Source organism: Bufo bufo, chromosome 1 (genome assembly GCF_905171765.1).
Source record: "Bufo bufo chromosome 1, aBufBuf1.1, whole genome shotgun sequence".
NCBI lineage: Eukaryota > Metazoa > Chordata > Amphibia > Anura > Bufonidae > Bufo > Bufo bufo.
In genome coordinates, this window is record NC_053389.1 from 66,561,594 (window position 1) to 66,585,984 (window position 24,391).

General features: G+C 45.2%; 1 protein-coding gene across 1 annotated transcript in view; it reads right to left on the bottom strand.

The window, feature by feature from the left end:
• The window catches only part of LOC120996057 (transmembrane protease serine 4-like), a 37,596-nt gene that overhangs the window by 8,004 nt on the left and 5,201 nt on the right, over positions 1–24,391 (bottom strand). Inside the window, exons 2-5 of the mRNA XM_040425735.1 lie at positions 3,363–3,411; positions 1,922–2,335; positions 1,015–1,167; positions 99–222 (exon numbers count right to left, since the gene is read on the bottom strand). Coding sequence (XP_040281669.1) covers positions 99–222; positions 1,015–1,167; positions 1,922–2,335; positions 3,363–3,411 — 740 coding nt within the window. The remainder of the gene's footprint in view (positions 1–98; positions 223–1,014; positions 1,168–1,921; positions 2,336–3,362; positions 3,412–24,391) is intronic.

Sequence of the window (24,391 nt, forward strand, 5' to 3'; positions counted from 1 at the left end):
CCTATAGAAAGTAAATGGAGCATGCTGGGAGTTGTAGTTTCACAACAGCTGGAATGCTGGAGGTTGCTGACCCCTGGTGTATACTATATACAATATACCTTGAATATCCGAGCTGGGCACATACAGCCTTAGCTCTCGCAGCATCAAAACCTTCATAACAAATGGAGCTCCACCTTCCAAAGGAGAAGATCTGTACGACGGAGTCTGCATCTGTAAGCCGGACTGTGACATAAAAAGAAAGAACAAAGTCACTTCTGGTCTGGTGAGAGATCTCGGACAAAAACAAAAAACACACCTTAAAAGTATGATTATACATGCGGGTTAGGCTGCAAGCATTCCCAATCCGCAACATGACCACGCCATGTGGTCACACCCTTATGTAGCTTTGGCTTCCATGGACCTAAGGACGGCAGTACCCATTGACGACTACTGGTCAAGTGGCAGCTGTCCCTTCCAACCCCTCCATACACATGCATGCTCAAGTGCCGTGAACGAGGAAAGGGGAAAAAGCAGTTACCAGACTCCCCTCTTATCTCCTGAAAAGTATCAGGCATGTTAAAATAAAACTGCCCAATATTCCCTGACAGTTACTATCAGGAGAGAGTCAGGAGGCCCCATACAGTACATATCAGATGATAGGCCAAAATTGGTGGGTTAGGACAACATTTATCTGATGCGTATGGCCAGCTTTACGGTTCTGTGTGAGTGAATCTCAAATTGCATGGAGGGTCACAGTCCCTTTAAGTTGTAGGGATGATAGATGAACACCTAAAGTCCAAAAAAATTACTATTATTTACACCAGAAACTGGCTTATATTATAAAGCAAATTTGCTTATCTGTCACATGGACTATCAGAAGATTCACAAAATAAATTTTGGGCATAGCTATCTTATCATTCAGACTGGAGCATGAAACACCCTTCTTAAAATCCCCCTCAAGTATTTAATTTCCATACAGCGCCACTACAGAACCCATGAAGCATTAAACAGTCCAGTTCATGGGGTAATACTCACCAAATGAGCTGTTGCTGTAATCTACTCTCTGTACGCAGCGGAGTTCATCTTCATTGTTGCTACAGTCTGAAGTTCCATCGCACCATTTGTCCAGTGGAATGAACTTAAAGGACTTGGTACAGAAGAAGTAGTAATTATCTAGGACCACCTTAACTGTAAAAATAAGGGAAAATATAAATTATAAAGCTTAAAAAAAAAACATAAAATACTGTAATTGTACAACCCCAACACAAATTCTAACCAGGGTCAGGAGAGTGTCTAAATGATAGTAAAAAAAGCCACTCATCTACTCAAGCTTGTTCTGTTCCAGCTCCTACTATTCACCTGTGGATCAGCAGTGAGATTCCCATCCATGGTTACGAGCACTGCTGTAGCCATTCACTGACCTCAGCCATGGGGACACCACCACTGAGGCCAATGAACAGCAATGAATGGATGGATATCACGCTTCTGGTCCACAGGGTACTGGAAGGAGCGGAAAGGGAAGCCTAGCTTCTGGAATGGAGCGGCATTGAGTAGATGAGAGCACCTTTTTCTTGCACTTTAGCCCTGGTTAAAATATAGGTTACAACAACTCCTTTAATGAAATCATAAACAGCTAAGATTAGGTGATTATAAAGGATGTATAACATCTGTCTTCAGCAAGTTCCCCCTAGTGGTGGCTACAGGAAGTCAGAATTCTATCCTGTCACTACTGTATATGGCGGTGTGAAGGGGTACAGGAAGTTTAATGCTCTCTTTGAACTAGTCATAACAAATACCAGAATACATCACATAACATAACACATTCTGACACATGCAGGCCCTTCCTCGGGTCAAGAACCATCTATCCAACACATCTCACCAAACCAAATCTTGCATCTTTGCATCATATCCTCAATGAAAATATATCTTCTTCTGTACTTACTCAGTATACCAATGACTGCAAGCGAAGTTAATACAAGTATCGCCGTTGTGATTGGGACACAGTATCTTCTAAGTGCTGAAACTCTTCTGATTTTGTAGACCAAAGGTCCAGGTCTTGGAGTAGGTCTCGGGGTACCACGAACAGGGCCTGGCATTCTAGTGGGTCCTACAGGCCTAGAATCAGGAGGTCGGGCAGGTCCTCGTGGTGTGGGAGCAGGAGCTGAAGCACCAGTTGGTGTTGGGGCAGCACGGGTAGCTCCAGGTGGAACGCGAACTGCAACAGCAGGGGCAGGAGTTGGTCCTGGTGGGGCAGTATTAGGTCCTGACGGTTGAGTGTTGGCAGTCCTAGTGGTAGAGGCAACTGGTTGTGATGATACAGTTGGCTGTGCTGCATTTCTTGCTCCCTCATTTGCACCTGCAATGGCATAATATCCAGAAATGATGACGGTAAAATCTAACAATGCCTATTGGGCCCAACGGTGGACCTTTTTTCATGCATGATGTTTTGCTTAGCAATCACCCACTGAATATATGCTCCATTCCTAATTTAGACAGCTATAACGTATACCACAGAATATGGCAAGTAAATGGGGGCTACGCTTAGCACCCCTTTGGGTTTCGAATACCTCAAGTTAAGTTGTATGTGTGAAGATTCCTATATTTGTTAGATACAAGTTAAGGGGAACCAGTCCATAGATTCATACTACATAAATAGGGAGAGACCTGTCAGAGAGAAGCCAGAGGGAGACACCAAGTGGACACTTCTGCTTGTGCCCAGCTCTTTTTGAAACTATGAGAGCCATTTACTAAGACCAGCCTTTCACATGCCAGTTTTATTAAAACCCAACTGGAGAAGATCTGACCAATTTATTAAGAGGGACACATCTCGTGATACATTTGTTATGTCTTCTGCTGTCCATGCTCCAGAATCGAAATCTACTCCATCCAGGTGTAATGTGGTTCCTTTTCATTGTAACGGCTAACCGTTGGTTCATTTTTTTTCTTTGCCCACAATCATTTATAATGTTTGAGTACTTTATTATGGGCAGTGAATGTGACGGAGAAAGCAAGGGTAGAGGGTTGAAAGTCCAATTGGCTGCAATGACTCGAAAACTTTTCTTTGACAGACTGTTGGCATGAGGTGCTATTAACTACGATATGCATGAAAGAAATGTTGTGTCGAGCTGTAGGGCCGAAAGGATATTTGTATGAGTGGGCCTTTATGAGGACATTGGCTTCATAAATGGGGCTTGTATAACTGTGTTTGTATTTTGCAAACAATCTTTAATGAGGCTCTTTGATAAGCCATGTTCTACACCGCTGACTTCTAGTCCTGTATGTTTTTACACTGAATAGTCCCATTGTATTTAACCACAGCGTAAATAACAAGCACACACCCTAATACTGCTCTGCAGTTTCTACCAGTTGCGGGTTGACCTTACCTGTAGTGTTAAGAGGAGACGCAACATCTACTTCTTCCTCTCCTGTACTCTGTAGAAGCAAAAGGAGAAGGATGAGAAGGGTCATACCGCACCTCTGTACTTTTATAGCTGCAGAAAAAAAATACATAAATCTCTGATACAGTGGGTCTCATCTGATTTCCTTAAGGGGTTCTCCAGGACTTAACTGTTGATCATGACCTATCAACAGTTAAGTCCTGGAATCAGTGAGGGTCCCATTCCTGGTATCCCAGATGATCAGCTAGTTTTACGAGCTATGGCATTAGGACTACACAGCTCCATGTCTGGTTACAGCAGAATCAGACCCCTGCCAATCTTGTATTGATGGCCTATCCTAAAGAAGGGGCTTTCAATAGTTAAAGGGGTTGTCCCATTTTAAACATTGGGGGGCATATTGCTAGGATATGCCCCCAGTGTCTGATAGGGGCGGGGCCCACACCTGAGACCTGCACCTATCCTTAGAACGGATCCCGCAAAGTGCAGGAGGGTGCACGTTGCATGTGCGGCTGCCCTCTATTCATTTCTATGGAACTGCCGAAAATAGCCGAGCTACACGCTCCGCTATTTTCAGAAGTCCCATTGAAATCAATGGGAAGGGCACCGTGCAAGCGTGCCAACCGCTCCATTCACTTCTATGGGGCTGACGGAAATAGCTGAGCGTGCAACTTGCTATTTTCGGCAGTCCCATAGAAATGAATGGAGGGTGTAGTGCGCCCTCTTGCACTTTGCTGGCTCCATTCTAAGGATATGTCCCCAAGACGGGAAAACCCCTTTAAGTCCTGGAAAAACCCTTTAAAGCCTCAGCTTTACTCTACAGATGAGCAAATCGATTGTAAACTAATTGGATTTGATTTATACCAGTCAACATAAAAGGCTCTTAAAGGCTGTATTAGACCCCCCGAGGCCGCAGGCGACTGTCGTCAGGGAAGCGTTCCCTCCCTACAATTGTCAGATAGCTAGCGGAGGACACTGTTGATATTACATGCAGCGATGTCCTCCATGGCACAGGTAAGACCAATCATTATGCCATCGCTCGTCCCCATGCAGGGCAGCAGTGTGCTGGCGGCAAGTTTCTATTACACAGCGCGATCTGCCGCAGGCACCACAGATTTTTAAGCATGTTTACAATTGCCCCATGAATGAGTGTTTGCGACAATCACCTGCAGAATCGGGCTGTGTAATACAGCCACAAATTAGTGGTAAAAAACATTTTTTACTTTTTTTTCAGCTTTTTATTATCTTCTATTCACATTTTTCAGGCCTTTCTCAACACCTATAGAGATGACTCAACAAATAAAAATGCCATACCTTGAACATGCTATGTTTTATTAAAAACACCAGAAGGAAGGTAAAAAAAAAAAAAAAAAAAAAAAAAAAAAAAAAAAAAAATCGCTCCATGAAACTAAACGCTTTGCCTGTAGTGAATTTCATAATTTTATAATTCACTAAAGACTCCAAAGCAACATTTTAATGCATAAAAAACACAGCATAAAAAGACTGGAAAAAAATTAAAGAAAATAAATGGCAAAAGCGCCTAAGGCTACTTTCACACTAGCGTTCGGGGCTCCGCTTGTGAGCTCCGTTTGAAGGCTCTCACAAGCGGCCCCGAACGGATCCGTACTGCCCTAATGCATTCTGAGTGGATGCGGATCCGCTCAGAATGCATCAGTCTGGCTCCGCTTGGCCTCCGTTCCGCTCAGCAGACGGACACCTGAACGCAGCTTGCAGCGTTCGGGTGTCCGCCTGGCCGTGCGGAGGCAAACGGATCCGTCCAGACTTACAATGTAAGTCAATGGGGACGGATCCGTTTGAATTTGACACCATATGGATCAATTTTCAAACTGATCCGTCCCCCATTGACTTTCAATGTAAAGTCTGGACGGATCCGTCTGAAGCTACTTTCACACTTAGAATTTTTAAACTATAATGCAGATGGATCCGTTCTGAACGGATCCAAACGTCTGCATTATAGGAGCGGATCCGTCTGTGCTGACATCAGACGGACCCGTTCTGAACGCAAGTGTGAAAGTAGCCTAAAAGAGACTATGTAGAAATCCAGCGTTGATAATACAAATATTTTACCAAATGATATCAGTTTTATAGCCAAAGTTTACTACAAAACACAAAAGTCACAGTGAAAAAAAAACAACAACCAGAACTGGCACAAGTGCTAGATTACTTCAGGCTCGATCACTCTTGTAAGGTCACACCTAGCTTCATGCGGTTATTTTCGTGCCATTTTTGCTGCGTGTATGCCTTTAAAACGCTGAGCTACAGGTGCCATCGATAGGCATGTTTTTCCAGATGTGAGTATGTAGTAGGTTGGGGAGTGGAGGTCATCAGTCAGAGCTGTGCGTTCCTGGAGAGGATGGGTTAACGCACTGCGTGCAGAGACATTGTGCCGTATCTAGTTTTAGATTACATTTTAAAGGTACGTTCACACGTCATGCCGACATGTATTTGCAAGAAGATCCGTGGCAGAAATCCAAGGCGGTACACTCTGATGTGTGGCGGTTAGGTGCAAGAATTAGCCTCATTAAGGCCCCTTTCCCACGGGCGTGTGCGTCCCGCAAAATGCAGGCCGCAATGCACAAGCACAGTCCGTGGGGCAGCCGCAGTGGATTGCGGACCCATTCACTTGAATGGTTCCGCGATACGGCCGTTCTGCAAAAAGATCGGACATGTTCAATCTTTTTGCGGAACGGAAGTACGGGACGAAACCCCACGGAAGCACTCCGTAGTGCTTCCGTAGGGTTCCGTTCCGCACCATTCCGCATCTCCAGATTTGCGGACCTATTGAAGTGAATGGGTCCGCATCCGTGATGCGGAATGCCCACGGAACGGCGCCCGTGTATTGTGGATCCGCAAATGCGGTCCGCAATACGGCAACTGGGCGCACACGCCCGTGGGAAAGAGTCCTAAATGGGGTGTATCTTAGAGTTTTCTGGGTGGAATCCACCGTCCAAGGCTTGGACTGGCTCACAGGGGTACAGGACGGTGGGCCCCTGAGAAAGATGGGCCCCTAGCCTCCCACCCCCTGCACAGGTGGCACATAACACAGTAGACTTACTGCACTACACACATATATTCCATGTACAGCTCCTCCACCAGCCGATGTTCATGTAAAGAAACTCCCCGGTTTATTATTATAGACACGATCAGAGATGAGACGACTTCTAGGTATAGAGGAAAACTGCCAGTGTCCTCTTCTCCCCAGGACCTACCTTCTCAAAGTTGTTGCAGGGACCCCCATATTCAATCATCTGGTAGCATCTTTCATATTTGAATGTATCCGTACAGTGGGCCCCCAAAATACATTTTACTGGTGGGTCCAAGACCCCCTAGTCCGACACTGCCACCGTCCAAATAAAAGCTGCCTGGATTTATCTGACGCTCTACAAGGAGGAATGGCATTGCAAAAACCTCACTTACTTGCATTGGAGGCAGCTTGTGAGCAGATCTGATTAGGGTTTTGGCTGAATATCCATGGTGATATAAGTCGTTAACCCCTTCAGCACCAGGCCACTTTTCACCTTAAGGTGACAACATTTGTCGCACCAATGTCGCGCAACGATTTTTATAATGGCAGTCTATGGTGTCGCACTGCAACATGCAACATCCTGCGACTGCGACGCAACAGTCGCAGAAAATCCATTTGAGATGGATTTTTCTACGACTGTTGCGTCGCATTCGCAGCATGTTGCACTGCGACACCATAGACTGCCATTATAAAAATCGTTGCGCGACACTGGTGCAACAAAATGTCGCGCGACAAATGGTGCAGTGTAGTTGTTCCTTATTGTCGCACGACAAATGTCGTCGTGTAGACCTAGCCTAAGTAACGCGACAGATAGGGCACAACTACACTGCACCAATGTAGCGCAACAATTTTTATAATGATAGTCTATGATGTCGCAATGCGACATGCTGCGACAGTCGCAGCAAAATCTATCTCGAATGCGTCGCAGTCGCAGCATGTCCCATGTCGCAGTGTGACACCATAGACTATCATTATAAAAAATGTCGCGCAACAAATGTCGTCGTGTAGACCTAGCCTAAATCCCAGGCCGATTTTTGCAAATCTGACATGTGTCACTTTATGTGGTAATATAACTTTGGAATGCTTTTACTTATCCAAGCCATTCTGAGACTGTTTTCTCGTGACACATTGTACTTCATGACCGTGGTAAATTTGAGTCAATATATATCACCTTTATTTATGAAAAAATCCCAAATTTACCAAAAATTATGAAAAATTCAAAATTTCTATTTTTCTGCTTTTAAAACAGAAAGTGATACCTCATAAAATATTTATTACTTAACATTCCCCATATGTCTACTTTATGTTGGCATCATTTTGTATATGTCATTTTATTTTTTTAGGACTTTAGGCTTAGAAGTTTAGAAGCAATTTTTCTAATTTTCAACAAAATTTCCCAAACCATTTGTTTGATCACCAATTCAGTTATAAAGTGATTTTGAGCGCCGTACAGCTGATCGGGCGGGTGCAGGAGTTGCGCCCGCCCGATGAGCGGCAGGGGTCCGGCAGTCACTGATAGCCGGACCCCTGCTGTATGCACCGGCATCGGTGAAAACACCAATGCTGGAGCATTAACCCTTGCACTGCCGCGGTCAGCGATGACCGTGGCATGTGCAGGATCCTGCCGGGTGCGGGTGGCCATCGGGTCCCCCCGCTGCTGTGACGGGGACCCGATGGCAGGGAAGGTCCGTCACAATGTGCATATCTATTTCTTGTAACTGTTATGTTCAAAAGTAATGTTCCTGGTTCACCAGAGGTGGCAGCAAACATGGCAGTGCTACTTTGCAGAGGATGGAACCCTTCTTTCCATTCTAAACTCCCTCTCTAAGGAGAGGAGGAGACTAGTTAGGTGGAGTTAGTTTAGTTTTACCCCCTGCCAAATGGAGGAAGCAGGTCCACGTGTCTGCTGGACGTGCCTTGCCTAGCCAGCTAGAGCACCTTCAGCTCTGCTGGATATGGAGGCCACAGTTTGGTGCCTTATCAGCCAGGAGGATAAATTCCCTGGATTAAGCTAGAGAGCAACAGATATAGCATTGTCGAGTCTGTTTGCCTGCCAGAGTTAATGCTAACGCCTGCTGGAACCAAGATAAAGTCTGTAAGCTGTTGGAGAAACGTTTCAAGTAAAGCTGCTATTGAACTTCATACAAGGTCTGGACTCGATTTATTCTTTTGCACCTAACGGTGCTGGTGTCACGAACACTAGGACCCTGCCGCCAGGGCACCTTAACAAAAACCCATTCCACTCAGGGCACCTCGAACACCATCTGGTGGGATTCCGTGGACAAACAGAGAGTGCCCCGAAGGAACTGGTGCTGTCCTTCCCATCACTGCACGCCGGCCCAGGGAGGCTCCGCTAACCGTGAGTAAATTAACTACTACCCCCATCGGCCCACCCTGCCTCACGTGTTGCCTCTGCGGACCCGGTCGCTGCATAAGAAGAGCAGCCGCGTGTGTTTGCATGTTGGGAGTTTTAGTTTCACAACAGCTGAAGTGCTCAAGGTTGCTGCTCCCTGCTATAGGGAATTTCAGCAGCCTATGTGCCCTTCTATGGCCCCACCCACTAGAGAGGCCGATGCTTTTTCTTATAGTGTACAAGCACGACCACCGCTGCTGGATTGGAAGGTGGTCATAGCCCCTTAAAACAAGCAGTGTATAATGTGAAGAAAAAATGAATGAAGCCAGCAAAGGAGGCAATATGGACAATCACAATACATTAGTAAGTGCCTTGTATTAACTGTATCTACAGGATAAATGCCACTGAAGTGAGACAACCCCTTTTGAGGCGTTTTCCAAAAGTACAATATTGATGGCCTATCCAACGCCCTCCAATCACGAGAGCAGGGGCACATGTTCCAGTGTTTAAATGGAGCACCTGCTTTACTCAGCTCTATGGGACTGTCGGAAATCACCAAGTACAAGCGCTAGATTATGTTCTGCAGCCCCATGGAGTTGAATATCCGCGGCACCATTCACATGGAACATGGGCCCCCATTCTTGTGATCGGCAGTCGGAGCCCCATCCATCAGACAATGTTTTCAATTTTTACTTTCTTCTAAGAATGATGCGGTCTGAAAGAAGATGTCACCCATCCAACAATACGACGACTACAGACGACAAATAGGTGTTGTAGCTACTGTCTTGAAACGTTTCACATTCTCTTCTGGTAAGGCCTCATGCGTCCGTGGCGTCCGTGTGCGTTCCGCATTTTGCGGAATGGCACAGACAGCCTTTAATATAACTGCCTATTCTTGATGTTATATATATATTTTATTATGACCACAGAACGGAGCAACGGATGCAGACAGCACACGGAGTGATGTCCACATCTTTTGCGGCCCTATTGAAGTGAATGGGTCCGCATCCGAGCCGCCAAAACTGCGGCTCGGATGCGGACCAAAACGGTCGTGTGCATGAGGCCTAAAGGGGATTTTCTAAGCAGTTATCAATAGTGATTCACCAGCTCGAACACCCTGCAGGGATGAGGAACTTTTGTTGTTGATTAGTCATGCCTGAAACGCCTGCGCTGCAATTTTCTGTCTATTACCTATTGTCTATTACTCCATTGTGCAATGGGGACAGACATTGTCTTGAGCACAACACATGCCAGAAAATGCTGAATTATGGCTGGTGACGAACGTGATGAATGGTAGATGGGGAAATAGTGGAAAGTGATTGAGAGCGATCAGGTCTGCGGCTATGGAACAGTCGCCAAATAAAGACAATAGGCAAGACTTATTGAAACTGGTGGAGTGAAAAAGCCAAGACGTCATCAATAGCAGCTAATCAGATTGCTTATATTACTTAGGCTACTTTCACACTTGCGTTGTTGTTTTCGGTATTGAGATCCATTCAGGATGCATCAGGACGTCTTCCGTTCCGGCAGCATTCCGTTTTGTGACCGGTCATAAAAACGGTGGTTGTTTTGTGTCCGGTCATAAAAACGGAAAAAAATGGATCTGTCACTGAAAACAATGTAAGTCAATGGTGACGGATCCGTTTTTTTAAGAGCCTAAAAAATCTGATCCGTCACCCATTGACTTTCAATATACACTGCTCAAAAAAATAAAGGGAACACTTAAACAACACAATGTAACTCCAAGTCAATCACACTTCTGTGAAATCAAGCTGTCCACTTAGGAAGCAACACTGAGTGACAATCAATTTCACATGCTGTTGTGCAAATGGGATAGACAACAGGTGGAAATTATAGGCAATTAGCAAGACACCCCCAATAAAGGAGTGGTTCTGCAGGTGGTGACCCCAGACCACTTCTCAGTTCCTATGCTTCCTGGCTGATGTTTTGGTCACTTTTGAATGCTGCCGGTGCTTTCACTCTAGTGGTAGCATGAGACGGAGTCTACAACCCACACAAGTGGCTCAGGTAGTGCAGCTTATCCAGGATGGCACATCAATGCGAGCTGTGGCAAGAAGGTTTGCTGTGTCTGTCAGCGTAGTGTCCAGAGCATGGAGGCGCTACCAGGAGACAGGCCAGGCCAGTACATCAGGAGACGTGGAGGAGGCCGTAGGAGAGCAACAACCCAGCAGCAGGACCGCTACCTCCGCCTTTGTGCAAGGAGGAACAGGAGGAGCACTGCCAGAGCCCTGCAAAATGACCTCCAGCAGGCCACAAATGTGCATGTGTCTGCTCAAACGGTCAGAAACAGACTCCATGAGGGTGATATGAGGGCCCGACGTCCACAGGTGGGGGTTGTGCTTACAGCCCAACACCGTGCAGGACGTTTGGCATTTGCCAGAAAACACCAAGATTGGCAAATTTGCCACTGGCGCCCTGTGCTCTTCACAGATGAAAGCAGGTTCATACTGAGCACATGTGACAGACGTGACAGAGTCTGGAGACGCCGTGGAGAATGTTCTGCTGCCTGCAACATCCTCCAGCATGACCGGTTTGGCATTAGGTCAGTAATGGTATGGGGTGGCATTTCTTTGGAGGGCCGCACAGCCCTCCATGTGCTCGCCAGAGGTAGCCTGACTGCCATTAGGTACCGAGATGAGATCCTCATACCCCTTGTGAGACCATATGCTGGTGCGGTTGGCCCTGGGTTCCTCCTAATGCAAGACAATGCTAGACCTCATGTGGCTGGAGTGTGTCAGAAGTTCCTGCAAGACGAAGGCATTGATGCTATGGACTGGCCCGCCCGTTCCCCAGACCTGAATCCAATTGAGCACATCTGGGACATCACGTCTCGCTCTATCCACCAACGTCACGTTGCACCACAGACTGTCCAGGAGTTGGCAGATGCTTTAGTCCAGGTCTGGGAGGAGATCCCTCAGGAGACCGTCCGCCACCTCATCAGGAGCATGCACAGGTGTTGTAGGGAGGTCATACAGGCACGTGGAGGCCACACACACTACTGAGCCTCATTTTGACTTGTTTTAAGGACATTACATCAAAGTTGGATCAGCCTGTAGTGTGTTTTTCCACTTTAATTTTGAGGGTGACTCCAAATCCAGACCTCCATGGGTTAAAAAATTTGATTTCCATATTTTTTTTTGGTGTGATTTTGTTGTCAGCACATTCAACTATGTAAAGAACAAAGTATTTCAGAAGAATATTTAATTAATTCAGATCTAGGATGTGTTATTTTTGTGTTCCCTTTATTTTTTTGAGCAGTGTATTTAGTGACTGATCTGTTTTTTTCCATTTTGACCTTACACAACAACATCCTAAAGGAACAGATGCCTCCTGATGTGCAAAATCAAAATGGATCCGCTTAATTTCCGTATTGAGATCCTCGGACGGATCTCAATACTGGAATTAACAACGCAAGTGTGAAAGTAGCCTACATCACAATAGCTTTATAAGAAAGCTAGAACCAGCCCTGTTCCTCGTATGGATCCAGAGATTTTCCAATTCACTGCCATCTTCAGCCTGGCAGCTCAGGGGGTGTGTCCTTTCTGCTGCAGCTCTCTCCCTATCACAGCTCAGGGGGTGTGCCCTTTCTGCTGCAGCTCTCTCCCTATCACAGCTCAGGGTGTGTCCTTTCTGCTGCAGAACTCTCCCTGTAACTGCCTCAGCTTCTAACAGAACATATGGCTGGCGGAAGTTGAAGATTTAAGGCTCATGCACATGGCCGTTGCCCGCAAACAGCAAGTCCGCAATATGCGAGCACCGGATGTGTGTACCCCGCATCACGGATGTGGACCCAAACACTTGAATGGGTTCACAATCTGGAAGGTCCGGTGTGGAACGGAGGCACGGAACCCGAAGCACTATGGAGAACTATGCCTCCGCACCGCAAAAAGATAGAACATGTTCAAACAGGACGTGGCGCTATACAGATACATTTTATTGACTAGCTCACCGGCTGTACTAAAATTTTTAATTGCATACAATTGGAAAAAGTATTCAGATCCAGGGGCTGGTTTGAAATATGTAGACTATGTTTCGTGACACAACCCCTTTAATTTTATTAATTAGCTTTGATAATTGTCCCCAGGAGTGTAGTTGGGGAATGGAGGTGTCTGGGCAGGTGCCTGGTGGGCCTTCCACTTGTCTTGGCCAGGGTAGCAACCTGAAACTTTTGCCCCAAGTGAATATCTAAAAGTGCTTTAGGCCTCATGCACACGATCGTTTTTCGGGTCCGCATCCGAGCCGCAGTTTTTGCGGCTCGGGTGCGGACCCATTCACTTCAATGGGGCCGCAAAAGATGCCGACAGCACCCAGTGTGCTGTCCGCATCCGTTGCCCCGCCAAAAAAATATAACGTGTCCTATTCTTATCCGTTTGGCGGACAAGAATAGGCATTTCTACAATGGGCGGAAAGGACCGCAAAAAAAACGGAACAGTTGTGTGCATGAGTCCTTATAATGACTTTCAAGTCTGTATGAAGGCTGTTTGGTACTCTAGCCGTGGCTTAAAGGGGTTAATTAGGATTTTAATATTGATGGTCTATCTCCGGGCAGAGGAAGGAGAAGTGCATCATGGGTTTGGTTGGATACTGGGACAGGAAGTGCAGGATGGAAACAACCAGAGGGTTTGGTTTTCATGGTGAAAATGGGTCGAGGAGAGTCCAAATTGGGGAAAAAAAAAGCATGGGGAAAAATGTACATGAGGTAACCAGCTACAGGAGCATAACTGTTAAAAACCCTAGTAATCGTGGAAAACCCCTTTAAGTACCATAAAGACTTCAACTATTTTTTTACAATTGTAAAATTGCGCAGATTATTAATAATTAGAAATGAGCGAATCGATTGTTAAGCCCCTTTATAAATCTGCTATCTTGGATTATTCTCTATGGGTTTTACAAGGGACTTTCCCAGAAAAAAAATTTTTAAAGCAATTATGGTAACAAAAGAAGCCAGATTACAGGGTATCCGGTTTCTCGATCAGATTATGTGCGTCAGAATTTTCTGCTACAAATAAAAATAAAGAAAATGTAAAAAAATTGAGAACTCAGCCAATTTCTTCTCCCATTCTGTTCTCCTCTGCTGTCATGTACAGTATTTTGGTTATAGGCCGCTTTCACACAATGCGTATATAGTCCAGATTTTATGTACCGAAACCTACTGCTAATGTTAATGAATAGACCTATTCACATGGACGTATAATTTCCGTCAGTATTTGAAATCCGGAGGGTAGTTGTTTCCAAATGCGCACATTACAGTCTATGGAAGTGCATCAAAAATGCAGGGAGGAAGAAATATGCATGTAAATCCTGATGAAATCCTGAAGCAATACTGACAGTATATCATTAGGAATCCGTCCATATGGCTGCATGCACATGACCGTATGTGTTTTGCGGTCCGCAAATTGTAGATCCGCAAAAAAACAAAACGGATAACGTCCATATGGCATCCGTTTTTATTTTTGCGGATCCATTGTAACAATGTCAATCCTTGTTCGCAAAACAGACAAGAATGGGACATGTTCTATTTTATTTTAAAAAAACGGAACGGACACTGAAACTAAATACGTTCGTGTGCATGAGGCCTAATCCAGAGCCAAAATACTGACCGATTACAATATGCTCGTGTGAGGGAGGTCTCAGGGAGTTTGTCAACAGAAAATTCACCGATAAACCAGGTGCAGTAACCCAGTGGTTCACTGCTAAAGGGGGGGGGGGGGGGGGTTAAGTTGTATTTTTGTATTGTAATGTTTTTTTGTTTTTTTTTAACTGCACATGGAGTTAATATATAGCCCATGGTATAGGTTGCTAGAGGGACTTCTGGTAATGAGTAGCTAGTAAGTGTGAGAGAGGCAAGGAAGCACTGTTTAGCAGCGAACGGCATCCCTGAGGGAGAAAAGCGCCGTACACTGCATAGCTTCTGTGCTTGGTATTGCAGCTCAGCCTCATTCACTTTAATAGGGCTGAACTGCGCCTAGGTCACGTGACCGATGAACGTGACATCACACGACCTAGGCTAATCTGCAAGAAGACTGAAGCGCTGCTGCCTTCTCAAACATCTGATCGGCGAGGGTCCCGTGTGCCGAACCCCCACGGATCAGATACTGATGAACTCTCCAGAGGATAGGTCATTAGTAAAAAAAAAAAAACGACAAAAATCCCTTTAATGATAGTACCTACCGTACAGTGAAATAAGACTTCTTTTTTTTTTTTTTTTTATACAACATTTCCAAAAATGAAAAACGTGTCCTAAGTGGTGTACAAATCTTTGTACATGACTGTATAACCCAGAAAATACGGGTTCATTATATACATGCATAGCCTCCGTGATACAGAAAATCCACAATAGCTCAAGAGTTAATTCACATGTTGCTGAGAGCAGCGAACGCATATGCTGCAAGTCTCCGAGGCCTGGAGCATCATAAGTGGGGACCAGGGAGACAAGGCCCGGGTTGCCAAGACACTATGGAAACAAATCCCAGGATCCTTAGGGATATTTCTCAGCAGATTTTGCTTCTTTCATTGGAAGGTGACATAGAAAAGTCCCACAAAACTGTCTGCTATGAGGCTGCACCTGCTGATAGCACGCTCCCAAAATCACTGAGGGCCTCCACATCAAGCAGAAGAGCATCCGGTGAATCAGTCAGGTACGGGTTTCAAATAGATCAGTCATGAGCTGCGAAGCCATGTGCACATGGCTCCTAACTGTATAATGCTGGGACTGTAATGACGGGGTGTAAGCGTGGAGAGCCGGTGTGACTCATTGACTCACGAGTAGTCATCATCATTCCGTTCCTCCGTCTCTTTAATTTTATCTTCTGTTGTGTGCAAAAAATTATTATTCATTTTGATTTTATGTGCAAAAAAAAAAAAGATGGCGGAACAGAATAAAAAAAAAACAAAGAAAAAAATGGGGCAAGAGTTTCAAACACAAAATGTGAATTCGGTTCTGTGATTCTGAATGAGTGGCCTTTCCAAGGTATAATGGATGGGGTTGAAATCCCAGGATCACCACCGATCAACAGAAAGAAGAGGAAGCTGACCCCTCGCTGCAGTACCCAACACAGCGACACCCATAGGTGTGTGGCCCATTATGGTACTGCAGCTCGGTCCATGCAAGGGAATAGAGCTGAGCTGCATTATGAGACACAGCCGCATTCGTGTGGTCATTAATGATGTGTCAGATATTGCAGCAAAAGGGCCACATCCTCTTCTGCAGTATGGGTGCAGTGCCCTGGAGCAAAGGTACTTTGGACTATGGACATTTACCCTAATTTCTACTTTGCAAAGCCTTCAACTACCTACTTTATTGCACTTTGAAGGGTTAAATTGCACAGTGATTTATGCTGTTGTGTGCACGTATACTATTTCATATTGTTGCACTGCATTTATATGTTGTACTATATCCTGTTCCTTTGCACTGTTATTACACTATAGCTGCACTGCGGAAAGAGTTAATGCACAGCCTGCTAATAAGTAACCGCATGGGAAAGACACAAAGGGGTCTCATGTAGGAGCCTGAGGAATGGGCCTGTTACTTTTTTCTTACAGATGTCTGTGTTCAACTAACTAAATTTTTACAAGATTGTGACTAGGTGGTACCAGACTCCCTCTCGATTACATAAGATCAACCCTACATCGTTTAGGATCTGATGGCGTTGCGGGGTGGAAGTGGGAAGTACTATGGACCATATTTGGTGGTACCGCCCACAGATCCACCAATTATGGTTGGATGTTCTAACTCTCTACAATAAGTTATACCACGCCTCTATATCAATATCCTTGGAGATGGCATTACTGTTCACGTTCCCAGGTCCACCGCAACATGTAAGACATTGTATACTAAGATGTTTCATTACAGCCATGAGAGCAGTTATTCCTAGGTTTTGGAAAACTTCAAGGGCCGAGGAATTCCATAGAGTAAGGCCTCATGCACACAACAGTATTTTTTCACGGTCCGCAAAACGGGGTTCCGTTGTCCCGTGATCCGTTTTTTTTTTTCGTGCGTCTTCCTTGATTTTTGGAGGATCACCAGACATGAAAAGTGTCAAGTTTGCCTTGAAAATGATAGGCAAAAAAACTGACACGGATCACGGACGCGGATGACAATCTTGTGTGCCTCCGTGTTTTTTCACAGACCCATTGACTTGAATGGGTCCGCGAACCGTTGTCCGTGAAAAAAATAGGACAGGTCATTTTTTTGGATGGACTGGAAACACGGATGACAAACGGTGCATTTTCCGAGTTTTCAACGGACCCATTGAAAATCACGGAAAACGGAACAACGGACACGGAACCCAACAACGGTCGTGTGCATGAGGCCTTATGTGCATGGAGGATATGATCACGTGTAGAATGGTAGTTGGGCTGCCTTCCAATTATTATGGTCCCCGTGGTCTTCTTTCCGAGAATCTCCTGGGTACCATGCTTGACTGGAGGGGGGTTCGCTCGCCTATACCCTTTAGGCTGTTTTATTGGTCGAGTTCTAAATTAACATATCATTTAGTAACTGCTAACCTTGAATTTGTGGCATAGTAGGTGATTTATAGGACTAGGCCTGTTCCTTCCCTTTTGCATCTAGTCTTGTTGTTGTCTTAGGTGTTGTTAGGATTTGTCTAAGAACCACAATAGATACAAGAAGCTGTGGAACAAGCTGTTTTTATTATTTTCTATTCATTCTTTTATAAATTCTGTTTTTCCATTTTGTAATAAGACTGATTTGTGTCCCTTGGAACAAGTTTGTTTGTGTTGAAATTGATGATAATTTATCAAATCTAATTTTAATATATGAGACTTTATGGTTTTCTACCTATGCACAGTTTTGGATGGAAAAAAATAGAGACACTGACTCTCTGACTGTCTGATTTAGCTCTGTTGTTTATGTCTGAAGGCTTCTTTATTTCTGGGAAAATGGCTTAGTCATTCCCATAGACTTGCACTGAAGCGCTATACAAGTCTGTGGGCTGAGTTTCTCCACTCCACTCCTCCCACTAGAAGGTTGTAGTTCAGCCAGACACTGTATATAGGGAGAGCAGTCAGATCCCTTAGTTTTCTGCGGATAGGGACCAGTGCTTAGTAGGAGAAACTCTGCCAGACTGCATGAGTGACCATAAGAAGACTCTGAGATGGAGATGGTCTACCACAGATACTGGGTCACCAGACTAGTGACTTGGGAGCCAGCCGGACAACTGAGCCACAGACCCTGCGCCACTAGCCTTTGACCAGCGCTCTAGTCTTTTGAGAGAGAGGGACAGCTAGATCAGGCCTTTCCTCAGCACCAAACCTTCTTCTACCAGAGAAGAGACTGGAGAAGCCAGCCCAGTGCCTCGCCTGTATTGTTTTGCACCTGAATTCCTCCAGTAAAGAAGCACACTGGTTTACTGCAGACCCTGACTCTCTGGACTTATTTGCCATTGGGGTGCACCACGCCTTACCATCCCTTCTGGAGAGCAGCAACACATGGTGGCACCTTGATGGTGTCCGGGGGACCCAGCATAGTGTTGAACCCACCCCAAACCCGACCACTGCATGGGGGAGGGGGGAAAGGTTGGCATCGTACTGATCATACACCGATGGACGTCAACCCAACTCACTTAATTCATTCAACAGCTATATAAAAACTATGGTCACCTTGTCGATAGATAGTAAAGGGTAGTCTGGTTTCAAGATATTGATGACCCATCTTCAGAATCAGATCGGTTGGGGTCCAACTCCTGGCACCCGACAGATCGGCAGTTTCAAGCTACTGCAGCGCTTATGCCATCACAGCTTTGTCCTGTTCACTTGAATGAGAGAGGAAGCTGTAATTACCCTGGAACGCTGCTACAATGTAGACGCTGTGCAGGTAAAATAATGAAGGGGACCCAGTGCTTGCATGTGCCCCAGAGCACCTTTAAACGCCTATACAGGAGGGGTGCGGGGAGTTGAACCTCCAATGATCTGATATTGATGATCTATACCGAGGACAAATCATAAAAAACAGACAATCTCTCTAATGTGCAATCCTGGAAAACCTATTAAAGATAACCGGGCTAGGTGTGAAACAGAAAAAGAAATGAGGGTCCATTGTATAGTGGAGGGAGCTGGTTACTGCAGTATTCACTTCAGTGGGAACAGCATTGCAGTAACCAGCTCTGTCCACTACACAATGGATGGAGCTGTGGAGTTCCAGCGCCGGAGCTACTCCAGAAATGCTAATTGCGAATAGTGTGTCAGACTGCAGCCAATGTAAACTGATGACTTATCCTCAGGATAGGTCATCAACTGTGAAATTCCAGAGCAACTCCAAGGCTATGAGATCATACACTGTGCACCTATTAACCTCACAACACAGTGACAAAGCAGTTATTCCCTAGAGTGGCGCTCCCCAAACAGTGACTCTCCTGCATTTGGCACCCCAGCTGTTGACAGTTGCACATAACTTCTGACGGCACCAGGGATGGCATGGGAGGACTATAGTTCGGTACAAGGGTCAGAACCATGTCGCTAGCAGTAAAAGCCATAGCAATAACTCATGTTTAAAAGTCTGATCGCTCATTTGGATGACAGCTGTTCCTTCTGACTTCCCCAAGCGCATGCATGCTCGGTTCAGCTGAGTGTGCATGTGTTCTGAATAAGAAGAGCCGAACAAGACACCCCTGATGGCGGCTTATCTCCGGTGACAATAAAATATCAAGTTTCTTAAAGGGTAACTGTCATGTTTTCATAAAAAAAACAAAAACAATTTTAGCATATGTTACAGCTGCAGCAGCATTATGCATAAAGCAATCTTTAGTTTCTTCACATACCACTGTTTTCCTTGAGTTTTTCTCTTAGTTACAGCTGTTCAAACATTTACAATATGAGGACCTTCTCAAGATGGCTCCTCTGCCAGTTCTCTGAGGCAAAAACTGCTTTCTCTCACTTCCCAACACAGTTGCTGTAGCCAGCAGCTCCCTGCCAGCCAATCAGATTGGATTACTGAGACACGCCTCCTCACTCTGAAGCCTAGTGTGAAGGACCGCCCCTCAGTCTTCCTGTCTTCTTAGCCAGAGACAGATGAGCCATAGCAACTGTCTTTTAAGGGAGCAGTGAAAAGGGGCAGGGGACATTAATGAAAACTGTTATTATAAGGTAATTACAGATCTTTTGACAATCATTGACAGACTAACTCAGGTATACATGCCTCCCGGATGGAGTAGAGTTAACGCTCCTGTTTTCTGAGATTTCTGAGTTATCTAATCTAAGCAAACACCTTCAATTGCTTTTCAATGGCTTTTGTCTCAAGATAATGCGATGAGTTAAGAGGTTTGAGTTAAGAGCTGGAGTGCTAACCCTGCTCCATCTGTAGCTCTAATAAACTAGCAAGTAAAAAAGAAAAGAAAAGAGGGTTACCCTTTAAAGTCTACTTTCCCTCTCAACAGCATATGTTGGGAGAGAGTCGGGAGGCCCCCATATGCGTGAGATAGTCAGCCGGTCCTGCTGAAATAGTTGGGTTCGGCTGAGCTTGCACTTTTTTCTATTCTAAACCTCTGCCCTAGAGACACAGCATTTACCCTTTGGAGCACACGTGTGCCACAATCTGAGAATGTAGAACACAGCAGAAGCCGCAGCACCCGGTGATTAAAGATTTTTTTTTTATTGATATCAAAGTGTAAGTGTGCAAATAAAACGTTATGATTCTGTCTAATGAATTCAAATTTCTGGAGCTGGAATGTGTTGACATCATTGGGATTGAAGAATAATTATGGCGGTGCCCTGAGGGAGAATGAACAATGGACGCCTATCCTTCCGGTAAAAATGTTAAGAGCCTGAAAATAAAAGAAGTAAATGCAGCTCTATATTTTATGTGGACTAATTTGGAACGAACATTTCAAATATTCTGACCAGAATCTTGCGTCCATGTAAGGCAGTCATTGGCAAACACGGCAGGACCCCCAGTACCAAGGAAAAATCTCTCTGAGCCGATCAAGAAAATAAAGGACGGTCATTGATCAACCCCTTGGGGCACATTTACTAAGGCCTCGTCCACATTTCCGTTTTTCACTGATGCATGCTGTCCGCATTTTCAACAGACAGCACACGTACCCGTAGGTCAGTAGAAAAAAATCAGAGACATGCCCTACTTTGATCCGTGATGTGGACCAAGCACGCCCATAGAAGTCTATGGGTCTGTGAAAATCACGGACACATCACGGATCACTGAAGACTGATAGGAGATCCTTTGGAAATAAATTTTCAGCTGAGCAACATGAGTGAATTATGGATGACACAACGATAGTAAAAACAGATACACTGACCAACCATTGGATCCTTCACGGACAGCTTCACAGATGAAACACGTACGCTTTTTTTGGACGAGGCCTAAAAGACTTGCGACTATTTTCCGGGTAAAATAGCCACAAATCCTTTTTTTTTTAACTGGCCATGCGACAATATTTAGTCGCATGGCCCTTTCTATGCTGTGTCCACCAGCTGGGTGTGATAGTTGAGTGTTGGCGCACACCTCATCATAAATTAGACAATTCTAACAGTAGCGCAAGGGGAAACGAAGACCGCCATGAAAAGCCGGTCTTAGTAAATGTGCGTCACATGCCTAGCTTGCACAAGACTTTATAACTTTTAGGGCACTTTGAGCGCTGCTTGTTACTTTCCAAAAGCGGGTGTAAAAGGGGTGAGGAGTGGATTATGTGTGAACAGGCATAGCCTTGCTGGAGTAGCTTCCAGTTCTGGTGCGCCATTCTATGGATAGGCAATAAATAATTTTTGCGGGATCACCCCTTTGGGTACGCAGGGGGTTTTGGAGCTCTGGATCGCATGCCAGCGGTGCACGACTTCTCAGTAGGGAGAGGGGAAAAAGTGGCTAGCGTAAATTGTGTATGACCACCTGAATGCACTTCTCCAACTCCGCCATCTCCACATAGAATATATCCTAGTAGGACTGGCTAGTTCACCTCCAAGAATGTGGCTAGGGCATCAGCAGCCGGATGATTTAAAACCAGAAATACAATGGGGGTCATTTACAAAGATCGACATTCTATACCGGTCTTTGATTCCCCCACTATGCTGCTGAAGGATGCGTCTAATTTATGACGAGGTCTGCACCGCCGGAAGTCTGTGCACCTGGTTTTTCACCAACATTTACACCTGTGAACAGATGTAAACAGACTAGCAAATTTGTTGGGGCTGATGTTACAGCGACCGGGTCCGCAGGGGCAATACGTGAGCCGATGGGGGTAGTAGTAGATTTACTCACGGTTAGCAGTGCTCCCTGGGCCGGCGTGCAGTGAAGGGAAGGACAGCACCTGTTCCTTCGGGGAACACTCTGTTTGTCCAGGGATTCCCGCCAGATGGTGGTTGAGGTGCCCTTGGTGGTGGGGGTTTAAGGTGCCTTGGCGGCAGGGTCCCTGGTGTTCGTGACGCCAGCACCGTTAGGTGCAAAGGAAGGTTGTAGAAAGGATGAGGAGTCAATAGTTGAAAACAATGGAACTTTTACTTAATCAATTGTCTCCAGGTAATCAGTACAGTTTATATGGCAAAGATGATAATCCCAACAATATCCACTGTAATCCGTATAACATGTTTGGTAGTTGTAATTTGAGGAGTTTCCTTCTCTCTATATCTATCTATACTTTGTCCACACTCTAGCACTCAGGTACTGAATTTAATAACTTACTGGTCAGTAGCCATCCACAGGGCGGTCTCCCTAATGGTAGGCATCAGTCTTCTGCTCCATTGTTTGGAAAGGACTGACTGAAGAATTACCGTCCACCATGTCCATAGAGGCATGTGGTAAAGGACAACTCACGCGTATAGTCGTCTGGTTGTGTCCAGGTACTTTTAGGTTCCTCCTGGTCACTGGTGCTTGTGAAGTCCATTGGCTAATTTAGCTCTAACCTTCACTAGACTTTCTCTATATCCAGACGTGGACTCACTGGTCTGTGCTGCTTGTCTACTGTTCTCTATACTCCCTTAGCTTGATCAGGGCCAAGGGGCTAGAATAGCAGCTACCTGGTGGGCTAGGCCTGTACTGCTCCTCCATGAACTTACTCCTCTGTGCTCTGACAGACAACCCTGAACAACCACTCCCTCTAGGTTATATCTAAGTGATGCCAGCACCACCTAGGGTGTCATTCCATCCATTCACCCCTAACAGCCTGTTATCAGGAATATACAGGTTACATACAGCAATACATCACATTAGGATATACCAATGTTTAAAGTGCCCACGGATATCAAGGAGTGAGACCCTGCAATGTCCCAAACAAAATATTGTAAAAGTCGCAAAAAGTTTTTATTTTTAATAGTGATGAGCGAAGTTCATTGATTCGGCTTCTTTGTCGAATTTCACAATTAAATTCGATTCGAATTACTTTGTCACAAAGCACATTCCTTTGTATGTAGCAGGCGCAATGACGGGGAACGGCGATCGCGCCGCGTTCATCATTGATCACCGCTAGGGATGAGCGAATCTACTTCGGATGAAACGTCTGAAATCGATTCGCATAAAACTTTGTTAGAATACTGTACGGAGCGAGCGCTCCGTACAGTATGAGAATGTATTGGCTCCGATAAGCTGAAGTTATTACTAAACAGAGTTCGGGATAAGGTTTTTAACAGTAGAATTTTTGAAGTTATTACCCGAAGTCTCGTGAGACTTCGCGAAGTAATAACTTCGGCTCATCTCAGCCAATACATTCTAATGCTGTACGCTCGCTCCATACAGTATTCAAACTGTAATCACGCCATCTGATGCTACAGTTGAGCCTTTCAGGAGTTAATCAGGTGGAAAAAAACAAAACAAAAAAAACACACTCGCCTTATCCATTTGCTTGCAGAGAGGCCGTCGCGGCCATCTTGATTGAAGACACCGTGCGAAATCTCATGAGAAGATGTGATGACGTCATCATGCTGGCCGGGTGTGGTGACATCATCACTGATGACATCACCATGCCCGGCCAGCGTACTGCCGTGATGTCACACGTGACCCCGCAAGAGATTTTCTGCAGTATCCAATCAAGGTGGCTGTGAGGGCCTCTCTGCTTTCGCGGCCACCTTGTGCCAATTTTGCCTTTGTCACAGCTCTGTAGGAATCTGTTATTTGGATATTCTTACTCCGCTTGCTTCCAACCCCTACATAATACCAATGTTCTTGCAATAGCCCCCCTATGGCAGGTTGGCATTTGTGCAGCTGTACGTAAAGTGTATCTTGACGGGTTTATGTATCAGGATGCGTTATTATTGTAAGGTACTAAGACGTGGAGCGTTTTCACTTCTCTCAATCATTAGGCTTCCTTTTTTTTGGGGGCTTTTTTTTTAGCTTTTTATTTTAAAAAAACACCATTTTGTCAGGTGTTTAGGGAGTTTTTCAGAGGTTTCGCGGTTCTCGGTGTGGCTTTTGTGCAGAATTTGCTTTAGCAAAAAAAGCCAGATGCAGATGGTAAAAGAAAGTGTGGGAAACACAGCGCGCACATTTTTTTTGTAGTGGTGCTTTTTTATCCTTTTTAGATGCGGCTTTGGGTCAATTTTCATTTTTAAATTGCAGCGTGCAATTGACAGATCCAGCAAAAACGCAGATGTGAAAGTAGCCTAAGGGTAAATGCACACATTCAGGATTTATGTGCAGAC